Source organism: Staurois parvus, unplaced genomic scaffold, assembly GCF_062004578.1.
Source record: "Staurois parvus isolate SC_StPar_1 unplaced genomic scaffold, SC_StPar_1.0 ptg000018l, whole genome shotgun sequence".
NCBI classification, from domain to species: Eukaryota; Metazoa; Chordata; class Amphibia; order Anura; family Ranidae; genus Staurois; species Staurois parvus.
In genome coordinates, this window is record NW_028317814.1 from 4,529,436 (window position 1) to 4,544,250 (window position 14,815).

The following is a 14,815-nucleotide window of genomic DNA, read 5'->3' on the forward strand; positions in this document are numbered from 1 at the left end:
ATCCAGATGGATGGGACTAGTAGAAGCAATATTAGAAGAAGATTGACAGAAACATATCATAATGTCATAAAGTGTTACTAAACCCAGGACCCTGTATTCACTATATCCGGTCTCCCACAGTACACAGGACATGGAAATGCAATTACTCTAGTGAATGTAAACTGCTAAATACCTTTCCTATCAGCAGCATATTGCATCTTGTGACTTCTATCAGTGTCCAGCTGAGCACTGGTTAAAGCTTGTAGGAGGAGTTTTCATTCTCCTCTGATTGTCCTATGAGGCTGCAGGACCTCTAACCCTCTGTCCGGGCAGTGGCCCTGTGCTGATCACGTGCACCCTCCCATGAAAAAAAAACCTCTCTAGCTGAGCATGTGCAGCTTGCCCCTAGGCTCTGTACTATCAGCAGATGGTTTGGGGACAGTAGAAGAAGGGGAGGATCAAAGAAGGCAGGATTAACCAGCTTTTTTACACAATGCAGAGGATTAACGCCTTAGGTTCCACAGTCAGTATAACAAGCATGCTTTACTGCATATACAGACTGACTTTACTGTTGTGGGTTTAGTAACACTTTAACGGTTCTTTCAATAATTCATACACACCAACATTTGCTTTGTTCCTTAACTGATAGAATCACATGTGATTTTTAGAAGTATTTTATTTGAAAAAGCAGGACAATGTGGAGAAAATAAAATGAAAATGATCACAATACCTAAGGAAATAACTGATGTTAATTCTTGCCTTTCAAAGCTGAAAATCAGCAGAGTGTATGAGGTCTTAACAAGGCAAGGCAAAGTGCAATGACTGTGTGCAAAGTACAGTAAACCATAGCAGAAAACTCTATGTACATTCATACATTTCGGTGTATTCCATAGCTCTATAAAAGAGCACAAACCAATTCCACAGATTCATCAATTAGGAATACATTGATAGATCTCTTTTGAAGAGTGATAAATAGAAGCTTAACAATTCTGCAATATTACTGTACATGGAATGGATTTAGTTAATCTGGTGCCAGGATTTTGGTGCTGCCTGCTATTGGCACAGGATAAGGTGAGTGCAGGGGTGGACTGACAACTCATTGGGCCCCCGGGCAATAGGGGATCATAGGGCCCCTGTGTCCTTGCCCAAACTCAAAAAAGCCTATGAAAAAGGTACCAGGGGCATCTCATGGGGCCCCCTACTGACCCCGGGCCCTCGGGCAGTGCCCGAATTTCCAAATGGTCAGCCCGCCCCTGGGTGAGTGTGCAACAGAATAGGGGTTAGTGTTAGATGGTTAGGTTGTTAGGATTGGGGGAGTGTTAAGGGATTGGTTTGTTGGCTAGGTAAACACTAGGGTTATGATGGGGAAGAGGAGGGGAGTTAAAGAATATGTGAACCCTCACCTTGTATAACAACCCATTCAGTTTAAAATAGAAATGCAAAGGTAAAAATGTGTGTTTATGAATAGCAAATATTATAAATACTTTTTTTGTATGTGATCACATACCCTTGTGCTCAACTGCATAGGGGGCTTTAGAGTGATGAAGTGGAGACTGCAGGGGGTGTGTCAGCTGAAAGCAGAGAAACAGCAGGACACTGATCTACCCAATGAAAAGACGTGCAGGGGCATGTCAGCACAGGTTGTGTCCATTGGAGGACAGGCAGGCTGTTCTCCCGGCACAGCTAGAAAACTGACCATGCTGGGATGGAGGTGCTTCTACACCTAGCATAGTGCGTTTAAAATAGGAAAGCAGGGACAGTGGCTGGACCACCAGGTATTTCAAACAAAGGAAGAAATAGAAAGAGAACAGGATAATTTTTAACACAAGTACAAGGTAAAAAATACACATTAGGAATATGATTTGTTGGGGTAACAAACACTTTAAGTCCTAAGGGATCCTTTTAAGGGTTAGGGTTGGGAAATGAAGTGTTAAGAACTTATTTAGTGGTTGGGTTAAGTGTTAGGAATGGGATGAATAAGTGTTAAAAGCTGTATTTAGCAATTAGGTGGTCAGGGCTGGTTGTATGGTTTGGTGAAGTGTTAACTACTCAAGAAGGTAAGAGTAAAGTGTTTTGGGGTGCTTTAGTGTAGGAGAAACATTGTTACTGTAGCTTGTCTGCAACAATATGAAAACTAAATCTCAGCACTGAGAACTCCACACCAAAATGACCAGCATCAGACTCCCAGCACTAAGAAGAAAAAAATATGCCCCTCATGTTTTGCTGTATGTACTTTTAAATGGAAGATCACTTATTCATAGAAGCATCAGATGTTCGGTCATATCAGGCTTTACTTGCTACATTAATCCAGATGAATTCTATTATGAAATCCATCCCGTGGCAAACTTTCTGATGGAATAAAGCTGGCCATAGATGTATCTACAGTTGTTCAGTTCAGCAAGGACTGGCTGAATTTGGATCTGTCTATAACTGTTCCCACTCAAGAGAAGTTGATTTAATGATTGGTTTCTCTCGAATGGGAATGTTGGAAAATGTCCATTTGATTAGCACATGCAGCCAATCAGCTGTAGTGCTGATCAATGTACTCTGACAGTGGAGGAGTCCCTGCTGTCAAAATGTGATAGCACAGTGGGGAAGAATTGGGGAATTTTTTTTTTGATCAGCCTACTGGCTGCCTGAAAGTAAATAATCCATCTTTGGCCAGCCTTAGTGTTTGGCTCGGGGTAGCAATTTTGTTTTGCAACTCTGGACATCAATAATGGTTATCTACTTTATCTTCATGTAGGAGTTGCCATCTTTATCCAAACTGCTTTGTTGTATTAATACATGTTTAGTTGTCTGACTTGAATCTATGATATCTAAATCATACAGAGGCATATGAAAAGATGCATTCTCAAAAGTGTATGATGTTGAGGGGAATTTTTGAAGACTAAGATTCTTTTTAATTGAGAGCTGTTCTTGAGAGAAAGAAACCAGATGGCAGGGAAATATTGTCCCATTTATGGGGATTGTACCATTTTCTAGGTTGATGAGTGGCACCTTATGTCCATGCATGTTTTCCATGTTCCTCAAATGCTCACATATATCAAAAGTCAAGGCTAACGGTATACCTTCATATTTTGATGTCATGCCGTTGTTATGGTTATCACCCATTGATATCTTTAAAACATTAAAATGTTTATCTACAAAAGAAGGATATTTTTCCTTTGTTGCCTTTACAAAATCCTTATATATGAGTTCCATTGACCCGGAGGAGAGAAGTCTATAATCTCGACTGTTGTCAATGTTTGTGCTATTTTCACATTGTCTGTCCCTTAAGTGATCACTTTCACAAATACAACCATTCTTACCTGAATAATCATTATTTTGGCATATAAGACTTTCAAAGGGTTTGTATCCTGAGTCAAGAATGGAACAGTTTCTTGATCCTGAGGTTTCACTTTCTTGTACTGCTTGATCAAAGCTTTGATATCCGTTAACTTCATGCACAGAAATGTCATCACCTTCCTGAACAGTTTGTTCAAAACTTTTATATCCAGATATGTAACAAGAAGACCTTGGATTATTTTCTTGTACTGCTTGATCAAAGCTTTGATAGCCATTCAATTCACTGACAGAAGTTTCTTCACTGTGTAGAACTGCTTGGTCAAAACTCTTATATCCAGTCCAGTGGCACCCAAGCTCTGGTTCATTTTCTTGGACTGCTTGATCAAAGCTTTGATATCCTGACACTGGACATAAATAAGTTGGACTGGTTTTGCTTTCCTGACATTGCAATATGATTTCTCCAGGTTTTGGCTTTATGTTTGGTTGAAAACTGTCCTCACGAATGTGTGAACAAGGATATTTTGTGTTGTAATACAAAATACTATTTGGACTCAAAGGTTTTGGTGTATCGACCATAAAATATTTTCGTGCTTCAGATACAGCACTGGCAAAACTGTCATAGCCTGGACTTGCTAAAGTGTCCCCCTTACTTTGATATGAACAGTTGTCTTTGGTATTAACTTGTGGGGTGTATGGTATACAGCCTATTTCATTGTCCGGCCATTGGTCAATGCATGGCATCTTGACCGCACCTATGTTAGATGAAGAGTCAACTTGAGAATCATTAGAGTCATAGTTGTTGTATCCCAATTTCCGATGCCTTGAGACATTTAAATTGTTCTGCTGTTTGTGCTCTTTATCAAAACTATCCATCAAAGCTGGACAACCAGTAGATCCTGTGTTTAGGTTTTCAAATGTATCTATCTTCAAACCTGATGAATCATTAAGAATAGCAAAAAACATATTAGCAATAGATAGATCTTCGAGCTGGTGATCTTCAGCCTTATGTTCTGGTTTGTCTTCTTGAATTGGGTTGTTTTCATTTTCCTCCTTGGGGTACATTTCAACACATCTCTCAATATCTTCATTCTTTGGTTCAAAAATAAACTTTTTACAATCTGAATTTAAAATGTCATTGACAGGGTGTTGGACATTGTAATGCTGGGTGAGCTGGCCACATCTGGACTTGTGGGCTTTGACAATTCTGTTGGAAAAACTTCCACTGTGAAGAGAAAGAGAGGATGTTAATTTGATAACAAAAGCAATGTTTAAAGGCCATCAAAAAATACAGTGTGAACTTACCAAGTTTTTTTTGCAGCATATTTTCTAGGTGGAATTGATCGATGTTTCTAAATAGTAAAATGATAGCTTTATTTTAGAGGGAAATTGAAAGAAATAAAAATATAAACATACACTCTTTAGTGTCTATTATATTACCAGAGGAGGGCATTTTGTTTACCAGTACAGAGAATACAAAACATGGCTTTAAGCTTTTATTTTCCGATTTTTGGGGAACAGTGAAGATCTGGATAGAGATTTTCAATATTCCTAAAACTAAACTCCAGGCAAACAGCTAAATACCCAGATATAATATACATATTTGCAGCTGTTTTACCTGCCTCTGCCAGGCAGATGACACACACTTTCTGTATTACAGTTACAAACCAAAGAAGGAATGCAGTTCTTTCTCTACCTCTAGCCTGTTCATTGGGCAGTTAAATAGTAGCATGAGCCTGATGAGGTCATCTTTCTGCTTATTCTACTGTCTCATACAGCCAACAGACATGTACTTTGACCATAAATGGAAATAGGTTTCTAATGTCTGCAGTTTCCTTTACAGGTGAAGTTCAGTCAAGCAAAAGATAATCTTTGCATTTACAGTGCCAGAATTTCAAATGCTACAATCCAAAATAAAATACAGCCTATTCTTGTGGCTTACCAATTGCAGCAATCTGTGTTATGTAGGTATCAATTAAAAGAAAATTTAGATATGTTTAATTGGCCCTTTAACAAATCAATCTTAACCCCTTGGCGCCGGCGCCTCCCAGTCCTTTAAGGGGTTTGTGACACCGGGAGGCAGGGCGGATTTAGGATCATGTGACCATTGTGATTGGCTGTCACAGCAGTCACGATTGGTAAGGTCCCCAATAATGGTACCTTTCCATGAAGCACCGGTAAATGTGCCAGGAGCGTGCAGGGCACGTCAAGGCCTGGCCCAGTTGTGTACTGTCGGGTTAATATTACAGGTTAATATTATAATTATTAGCTCACCTGTATCAGTTTTCTCTTGACAATTGTGCTTTTTGCTGGGTTTGGAATAGTATCCCACCATTTGTTCTTGTATCTGAATATAAACAAATGTGAAAATACAATTATAGTCCTTTCATGTAGGCATTGTCAATTTAAAGGCATGTATGTTGTGATCAACAAAAAGAATCATAAAATTGTTAAAGTCATCATCTGTAATTACCCTTATTTTTTATATTGTTTACTTGTAAAATGTACAGTAAGTACTAGAGACCTGCATTATTAAAATAAATTATCAGAGCTCCAAACACACAGTTGATATCTGTATAGTTGCAAATGTGAACAACAACCTGGGTTAAAGCTGAACTCCAGAATGGGCTCAGGATCTCATATGAATTTACTTGCCCTATGTGCAAAAAAATCTGCCCAGAAATTAGTTCAGTAAGCGATTGCAGAGCTGAGATACACTATATTGCCAAAAGTATTGGGACGCCCCTCCAAATCATTGGAATCAGGTGTTCCAATCACCTCCATGGCCACAGGTGTATAAAATCAAGCACCTAGGCATGCAGACTTCTACAAACATTTGTGAAAGAATGGGTCGCTCCCAGGAGTTCAGTGAATTCAAGCGTGGTACCGTGATAGGCTGCCACCTGTGCAATAAGTTCACCCGTCTACTGTTAACTGTTACGGTCAACTGGTATAATACCAATAAGTGGTATTAGAACAAAATGGACGCAACTGGGAACAACAGCAACTCAGCCATGAAGTGGTAGGCCATGTAAAATGACAGAGCGGGGTCAGCGCACGCTGAAGCGCAAGGTGGGCAGAAGTCGCCAACTGTCTGCAGAGTCAATAGCTAAAGATCTCCAAACTTTGTGTGGCCTTCAGATTAGCACAACAACAGTGCGCAGAGAGCTTCATGGAATGAGTTTCCATGGCCGACCAGCTGCATCCAAGCCTTACATCACCAAGTGCAATGCAAAGCTTCGGATGCCGTGGTGTAAAGCACCCCTTTCCCTGCATTAGGGTAAAAAATATTTTAGAATGTATATTTTCCCCTCACTCTCCCTTTTACTTGCCTGAGCCAGATCTTGAACCAGTGCTGTGCTTATCTGTAGTGGTTCTCTCCTCTCCTCTTCTCCCCAGGAGTCATTGGCTCCCACTGCTGTGAGTAAAATCCTGTGAGGAGGGAGTGGACGGCGGGGCCAAGCCTCGCTGTCTGTGTCTATAGACCCAGGCAGCAGGGCTCATTATCAAGCCTACAGGTGTGCCACAATAAGAAGCAGCTTTCTATGGTGACGCAATGAGAAGACGAGGAGCCAGGAATGCTAGCAGAGGACACACAGGGGAGAAGAGGAGGATTGGGGGTGTTCTGTGCAATACCATTGCACAGAGCAGGTAAGTATAAGGTGTATTATTTTTTTAAAAATTGACCTGCAAACACTTTAATATTTTGCCTTCTAATCCATTTTAAAGTAAACATACACATTGCCAATACAGTTAAAGTAGCAGGCTCACTTTGAAGTGACTGTCAAAAAATGAAGGTTGAAGTGACAGATGTACCTGTAAGGAAGAAGGTAAATACTGTGTGTAGTAAATTGTGAATACTTGTGAGCTATTATGAATGAGGTATTCAGTGGGTTATAAATAATTATCTACTAATATAATGTGCTTGGTGCGCTGGCACTTACACAGACTCACTTGCTAGTGTTTGTACAGTAATATAAATATTTATAGTGCCGCGCTCCTATTTTTATATATATATAGCTAAATCGAATCTACTCTCATTCTAATAAATACATAAATTGATACCTAAAGAGATAATACATAAATCACTGTGATTAGTGAATAAGAAATAAATAAATTGTGAATCTCTGTGACTTGTGAATCAATTAGGAATGGATGAATATAAATAAAAAAAACCTTAATTAATGTGGCTGATATCAATCAATCAAAAATCCTTAATTAATGTGACTAAATACTGTATGTATCTCTCCCCCTGCCTTTGCTGCCGAATAGTGCTTTGTTGAAGAGGAATCCTCTCGAAGTCTATGTAGAAATCAACACTTCTGGGAGAATTGATCACCTGTTTGTCCTACTGCACTTGTTGGTTCCCCCCACTAACCCCTCCGTCATTAATGTGTCCTGTAGTAATGCCTAGAAGTGTAATGCAGGCCATAGATGGGTCGACAATCGGCCGATTTTCGGATCGTTAGTGGGCTAAATGTTTGGCCGTTTTTCGGTATTTTGGCAGATTTTTTTTAGCGGTAAAGTTGGAAAAAAAATTTCGCGGCAATGATGGGCAAATCGGCCGATCTTTTACCGATAAAAAAATCTGCGCATGAGCCGTGACCTGCAAGAGGAAGACAAAAAGAAGAAGAAAAAAGAAGAAGAGGATGAAGAAGAAGAAGAAGAGGATGAAGAAGAGGATGAAGAAGATGAAAAAGAAGAGGATGAAAAAGAAGAAGAGGATGAAGAAGAAGAAGAAGATGAAGAAGAAGATGAAGAAGAGGATGATGAAGAAGAAGAGGATGAAGAAGAAGAAGAGGACGAAGAAGAAGAGGATGAAGAAGAAGAAGAGGATGAAGAAGAAGAGGATGAAGAAGAAGAGGATGAAGAAGAAGAGGAATTCCAGTCCGGCAAAAAGTGTCCCTGCAGAGAGCTCCGCTATTTCTTTGACAGTTCCTTGACATTTATAGCGGTTGCAACAATGTATCTATTTGTTTCCGAATAAAAACATCTGTATCCTAAATGGATACAAATAGATACATTGTTGCAACCGCTATAAATGTCAAGGAACTGTCAAAGAAATAGCGGAGCTCTCTGCAGGGACACTTTTTGCAGGCTGTAGAAAATCGGCTGATTTTTTTTACCGTTGATGGTAACGTCGGCTGCTTGAACGACCAATTTTTCGTTCTTTTAAAAGAAAAATCAGCCGATGTTCGACCTGTCTATGGCCTGCATAAGTTTCTGCAGAGACTTTGGAGCATGATTTCTCTTTAAGAAAACAGAACAGATAATAATTCACCATTTTCTGTACAGGTATATTTGTTATATCAAGCTTTATTTTTGTTACAGTGTTGATTTAATGTCTGCAACACCAGAATTTCACCTTCTTGCAATCCCCCTAGATAAAATAAACATTTACCCCTTCCATCGTGGAGGGGGATCCTACTGCAAGGGTAACTTTATCTCCAGCCAGGAGTTCAGCTTTTAACACTGTTTGTATTGTTTGTATGTTGGAGTCTTTTAGAACTAGATTGTAATCAGGGCTGGTGCTAGACTATTTTGTGTCCTCGGCAAGACCAGCTACTTGCGCCCCACCCCACAGAAAAAAACATTTTTTTTTAAAACAGTAGAAAATATTAACTCAATAAAACATGAAACTGCTAAATTTCTTTTCATTTTGTAATTCGAAAAAATAAATGCCATAAGATGCCACCAGCACCAGCATTAAAGACAAAATTTGTGTCACGGATGGACTGTATCTGTGGCTGGCAGTGGCAGGGTGACAGTTGCAGTGAGTAGAGGATAATGGATCCACACTCTGACAGATTCTAGGCTGGAATTCCCCAGGCAATGGGGGGAGATAAAATGCTGTGACAGCAGGCAGCCCCAACCCCTCCCCCACATACAGAGAACACCTGAACTGAGCGATCCCACACAGTGACACATCTGACACAACACACCACCACCAATACTGACACAGATCAGCAGGCACTAGAAGGGCAGGCTGGGGGATCGTGATGATGTCATCACTTGCTAACACATTGCATGTGATGGATGGCTAGCTGGCCGGGTACACTCACACAGACATGAGACATCACCTTCCTCTGCAGGCACAGCTCTGCCTCCGCTGATGAATGAGAAAAGAAGGGCTTGAACTCAACAGTGATCATCCGCCGCTAGCTGGCTTGCAGTAAGGGACTGAGTCTGAGAGGAACACTGGAAGGATCGGCAGCACATCTGCTACACTGGCCCCAGACACCTTTCTCTGTCCTTCTCTGTACTCTCCTCCTCTCTGCCACCCCTCCCCTCAACTGGAGGATCATTTGGGACATGGCAGCATCCCACACAGAGATTGTGCTGGCTTGTGTTGTGCCCAGGCACCCCCAGGTGGCAGTGTGCCCTAGACAGCCACCTAGTTTGCCTAGTGGAAGCACCAACCCTGACTGTAATAGGCCTCATTTACACCTGCTTTGCTCTCTGAGAAGCAATCTCCATTCGGATTGCTATTCAGAGAGAGCATTATCTCCTCCTCACTGCCTGCTTTAACTCCTAAATATTGGACAACCGAATGCTCTGTGTAAGGTTGTGGTACGGTTGCAGCGTGGCCCCATTAACTTGAATGGGTCACGCTCAGTGGGCGGTAAACATGGGTCAGGGGGTTATAAATCCGGCTGTGGCCATAGCATGTCTACATCCCCAGTCGCCATCTCTGCAGCAAAATCGGGAGCGGTTGAGGGGTGTTAAAAATGAGGCTCAACCACAGGGTTTTACTACCCTCAATTGCAAATGTAAATAAGCCCTTATATAACTTTTATACTTACTATATTGTCACATATATACAATTTGCTACATTAAATCACTAGACACATTCAACTCTATATTAGAGAGAGATTGAGGGTGACAGCGCCGTTTAATTACACAATATATTTTGTGCTTTATGTACTAGATATTAAAAAATGATTAGGATTACCTGGTCAAGCAGACATAACTCACTATAATCAGGCATAATATCATTATGCAGGTAATTGGGATGATGACATCTATCAGATCCAGTGCGGTGAGGCTGTAATCTGCACATAAGAATTTTATTATCATTTACTGACAATTTAGAGTGAACCTAACTAATTTTTCCATCACTAGCCTGCAAGACATTTAAAGGAAACTTGTGCTGAGAGTAATCTGGAACTATGATTGCTGGCCTCCACCTGGGAATGCTAGTTACCTGGCTGTCTTTGGCATAGCCACTATTTCATTCACAGTCCTGCAACAAGCTTGTACTGTACATTAAAGTCAGAATGAAGTTGGAACGTCTGACTTCTTTACTTGCTCTGGGTAGTAAAGCTAGCTATTAAAACCAATGGATCAACATACAGCCAGACAGGTAGCATTTTCAGATAGCAAGGTCATGTTTGTAAATATGTAAATGGAAGAAGAAAAAAGAGGTGGTCATCTTTTTTGAAGATATGCATATACCTTGCAGATGTATAACACAGAACTGTATCCAGCTTGGAGCTTAAAGTGCAACTTCACAGCATCTGAGCACCACAACCTAAAAACACTGTTTCATTCATTTTTAATAATTAAAGCAAACTCCCTCATTCATCCATATCTTCATGCTTTATTTTGCTAAGAAATCATGTTGAAAAACACCCCCTGGCATTTCTGGCCGTGTCCATCTTGAGTAAGGACAGATGATTCATGTAGCATTTAAGTGTTACTAAACCCACAACTGTAAAATCAGTCTGTATATGCAGTAAAGCATGCTTGTTATACTCACTGTGGGACCTAAGGGGTTAATCCCCTGCATTGTGTAAAAAGGCTGTTTGATCCTTTCTTCTCTGTTCCTCCCCTTTTTCAAGCGACCTCCTCTTATCTCCAAACTGAACTGAAGGCATGCACATCAGTTTAGTGTGATTGCTAGAGAGTTTTTTTTCTTCTTGGGAGAGTACATGTGAATAGCACAGGGCCAATCAGCACTGTCCAGACAGAGGTTAAGGGTTCTGCATCCTCCTAGAGCAGAATGGAAACTCCTCCTACAAGCTTTAACATGTGCTCTGCTGGACACTGATAGAACTCACAAGATTGCTCTAACTGCCGATGATAAAAGGTATTTAGCAGTTTATATTTACTAAAATAATTGCCCTTCCATGTTCTGTGTACTGCGTAAGACCAGATTTACTGAATGCAGGGTCCTGGGTTTAGTAACACTTTTACTTGCTGCAATTCATCTGCCCTTAGTTCAGGCATGCAGGCAGGAGGGGGAGCTTAGCTGAGAAAACCACTCCCCCCCTCCTGAAGACTCCTGGGATGTATGACACCATTTGCCTAGGCATGGAAATTAGAAAGTAACCAAAGAAATGTAAAAAAAAAAAAAAAAGGTTTTAAACGAGTAAATATGATATACTTTCTTATCTATTTACCAAAGTTAGCAGTTTAATGATTAAATATAGTCAGTGTTGAGTGAGAGGGCGAAGTTCTTCTTTAAATGTATCTACAGCCAAAGTGGTGAAGGGTTAGAGCCCCTGTCATATTTTTATCGCTGATCATAAAAGAAGCCAGCACACCAAAATGAGTCCGATATTTATACAGTATATAAATCAGTGGTGGGCCATGCATTTCACAACTGGGCCTTCAGTGATGTTCTTTCTGAATTAATCCAGTGGTATTAAACCCAAAAGTGAATATTTATTATATTGCAGCTTACCAATTTTTAAATGCAATGGCTGCATTTGTTTTAATTTTTAGGCTTTCTTTTTTATTTTCATCCTGTGATCCAGCTAGTAAGTCTGTTGTTTTTTAAAAGAACAAGACCTCTTGTAGATGTATCAGTTTACAAGGATGGGACAAACCATTTACCACTAATAGGGGTGCTTTTATTTATACATATAAAACAATCACATATCCCAGAAGGCTACAGAAGCAGGGAAACACAGAGGTCTGCTGTGTCCATTTACATCAGGTTACCTCTGATCTGTCACATTTAGGTTTGGAAAACCAATCAAAGGTCGTTAAAATACCGATGTGATTGTAAGATGTTACCAACTCAAAATCTGATTGGTTAATGCTACAGATTCATTGCCATTTGATGTAAGCTACAGGAGCCAGCACTGTTGATTCTGAAGACCTCATGGCCTTCATCATGGCTGAAATATAATTGGATAAAAGCTCTAACATAAACATACACTACTGGATGCAGCAAAACCAAGAGGAAAGCTATGATTTAAAGAGACTTTTGGGAATAATACATTCATGGAAAAATTATATTAAAATGTAAGTGCGTGATTCTGATGTTTAGGCCAGCAGAGAAGGCCTCGTTGGCCCTGACGGCCTAAACATCTGATAAACCATTGATATATATACAGTATATTTCACACAGAGACACAACGGTGCAGAACAAGGCCTGGTAAGATAGCAATGGTGGAAAATCTCAGATTCCACAGTTCAGGTTCCCTTTCAGGTCCCTTTTACCCAGGTGGACTGATCGGATTCACCTGTCCATTTTTCAGGCAGACCCAACTGGACCATCCTTTGTCCTCTATGGAAGAGCAGATGTAAACGGATGTGTCCGTTTACGCTTGCCTGCATCCGATCCGATCTGATCCACCAAAAACAGATGGATGGGGGATCTGTTCCTTTCCGTCTGGGCAGATTGGATCGGGTGACAGTCGTGTGTAAATGGACAGGCAGTCCATTTCCATCAGACCGTCCATAGATGGAAGCAGACTGTGTCCGTGTCCACTCTGCAATCGGACAGACATCTGCCTAGACGGATACCCCGCTGAGCAGGCGGATCCGCTGGTGGAGTCTGCGCGTGTAAAAGAGGCCTAAAAATGTGCTGTACTGAATGAGGTCTACTCATTTATGTAGTGTTTGACCTTATGTGCTAAACCAATGTGACTCAGTGACAGAGGGGACTGCCAGGGAAGGTGGAGGCAAATCTTACTATCAACAATATTCACCACATTATGAAAACAGACATAACCTCTTTTCTGGCTCTGTTCTATCTGATACGGTAAAGATGATGAAGTCATAGAATTTTACCATTTCTCCACTCAGCTTCTGAACTCCATTCACTCCAGTTTCCTTGGAATTCATTTACTGGGATTGTTCGGACCCTCACTACATAATTTTCTCCTCGTTTCAGCTGCTTTTTATTGAAGTGATATTCAGGTTTTGTTTGTCTGACGTTGTACTCCATTGCCTGAGAAATCATATTAAATTAGTGTTAAAATATTACATTTGTGCAAATTGAATTGCTGTGAACAAGGCTATCTGAAGAAACGCGTTCGTTTTTTTACTGATTACGATGTGGAAATTAAGCAATTTATATGAATTTGGATTTGCCGGATCTTCTCTGCATCTCTACTGTGTAAATTGAAATACTAAGAACACTGACCAACTAACCCTATATCTCATTTCCCATAGCTATTTATCTACTACTGAGTTACCCATACTAGGACAGGCGTGGCACATCAACATCACCTTCGTATAATCTGAGTATCTCCCAAATGTTGTAGGTAAGCATGCCAATGTTCCCACGTTAGATGAGAACCTCTGCAGGTTGAACATGGTGCCCTTGTACACTGCTAGACCTGTAACTCTTTAATTATAGCAACTGATGCTGCCAGTTGACACTCTGCTTTCTCTCTTTCCTACATTCTGTAAGCACTATGGGGTTGATATATTAAAGGCAAATAGTCTGTGCACTCTGCAAGAGCAGTTGCTCCAGAACTTAGTAACTGAGGGAAAGCTCTGCTGACTTCTATCATCCAATTATGTGCAAGCAAAATGCAGTTTTATTTATTTTCCTTGCATGTGATTGGGTATTCTTTGGAAAGTGAAACTCATTTTCCAAGCTCTGGAGCAACTGCACAATCTATTTGCCTTTATTAAATCAACCCCTACATTTTTAACTAGATTAATCAATGTCCAATCCTGTATACATTACCTTCTCAAGTGATTATAGGGTAAATGCCTGACCAGTCCCTTGAATACCATTCCAAGTCCTAATTTGTTTGGTATGTACCATTTTCAATGAAGAAATGCCCGTGGTACACATTCACATTTTGGGAAACATTGCCCTATTAAAACTAATACGCAAAATAAGGAAGGGATATAATACACAGAGTGCCAACATCCCTAAAGAATACAAAGGTAGGAGTCCTCTTTTGGATGGGACTTTAACTGCACAATTCTCTTATATAATCAATTTAAACAGTTTAAAAAAAAAGATTTTTTTAGCCTCCCTAGTGGTCTGATTATGTCAGTATTTCTGTGCTCAAAGTCGTACATTTTTTTGCATGGAAATATGTATTTTTTTTATTGTAGGCCTGTAATTTTTAGGAATAACGTGGCTCGTGGCATGGGACTTAGAGGAGAGCTTGTTCTTTTGGAAAACGGCAGACTTATTGCCTGGATCATCATGTGAAAATAGAGGAAAGAACACCTAGAAAACGGGAAACGAATGCAGCCATCACATCTAAGAATTGATTGGGAAAAGTGAGATAAAAAGACTTTTATAGTCTATGGAGAGAGAGAGAGAGAGGCACACCGGCTAAATTGTTAGCAC

The 14,815-nt window shown here is 40.3% G+C and overlaps 1 protein-coding gene across 1 annotated transcript in view; it reads right to left on the reverse strand.

Annotated features, from left to right (window-relative positions):
• Positions 1-637: 637 nt before the first annotated feature.
• The window catches only part of LOC149473036 (interleukin-4 receptor subunit alpha-like), a 43,522-nt gene continuing 29,344 nt past the window's right edge, over positions 638-14,815 (reverse strand). Inside the window, exons 6-10 of the mRNA XM_089682209.1 lie at positions 13,288-13,447; positions 10,217-10,316; positions 5,539-5,611; positions 4,570-4,616; positions 638-4,489 (exon numbers count right to left, since the gene is read on the reverse strand). Of these exons, the coding sequence (XP_089538335.1) occupies positions 2,707-4,489; positions 4,570-4,616; positions 5,539-5,611; positions 10,217-10,316; positions 13,288-13,447 (2,163 nt within the window). The 3' untranslated portion in view covers positions 638-2,706. The remainder of the gene's footprint in view (positions 4,490-4,569; positions 4,617-5,538; positions 5,612-10,216; positions 10,317-13,287; positions 13,448-14,815) is intronic.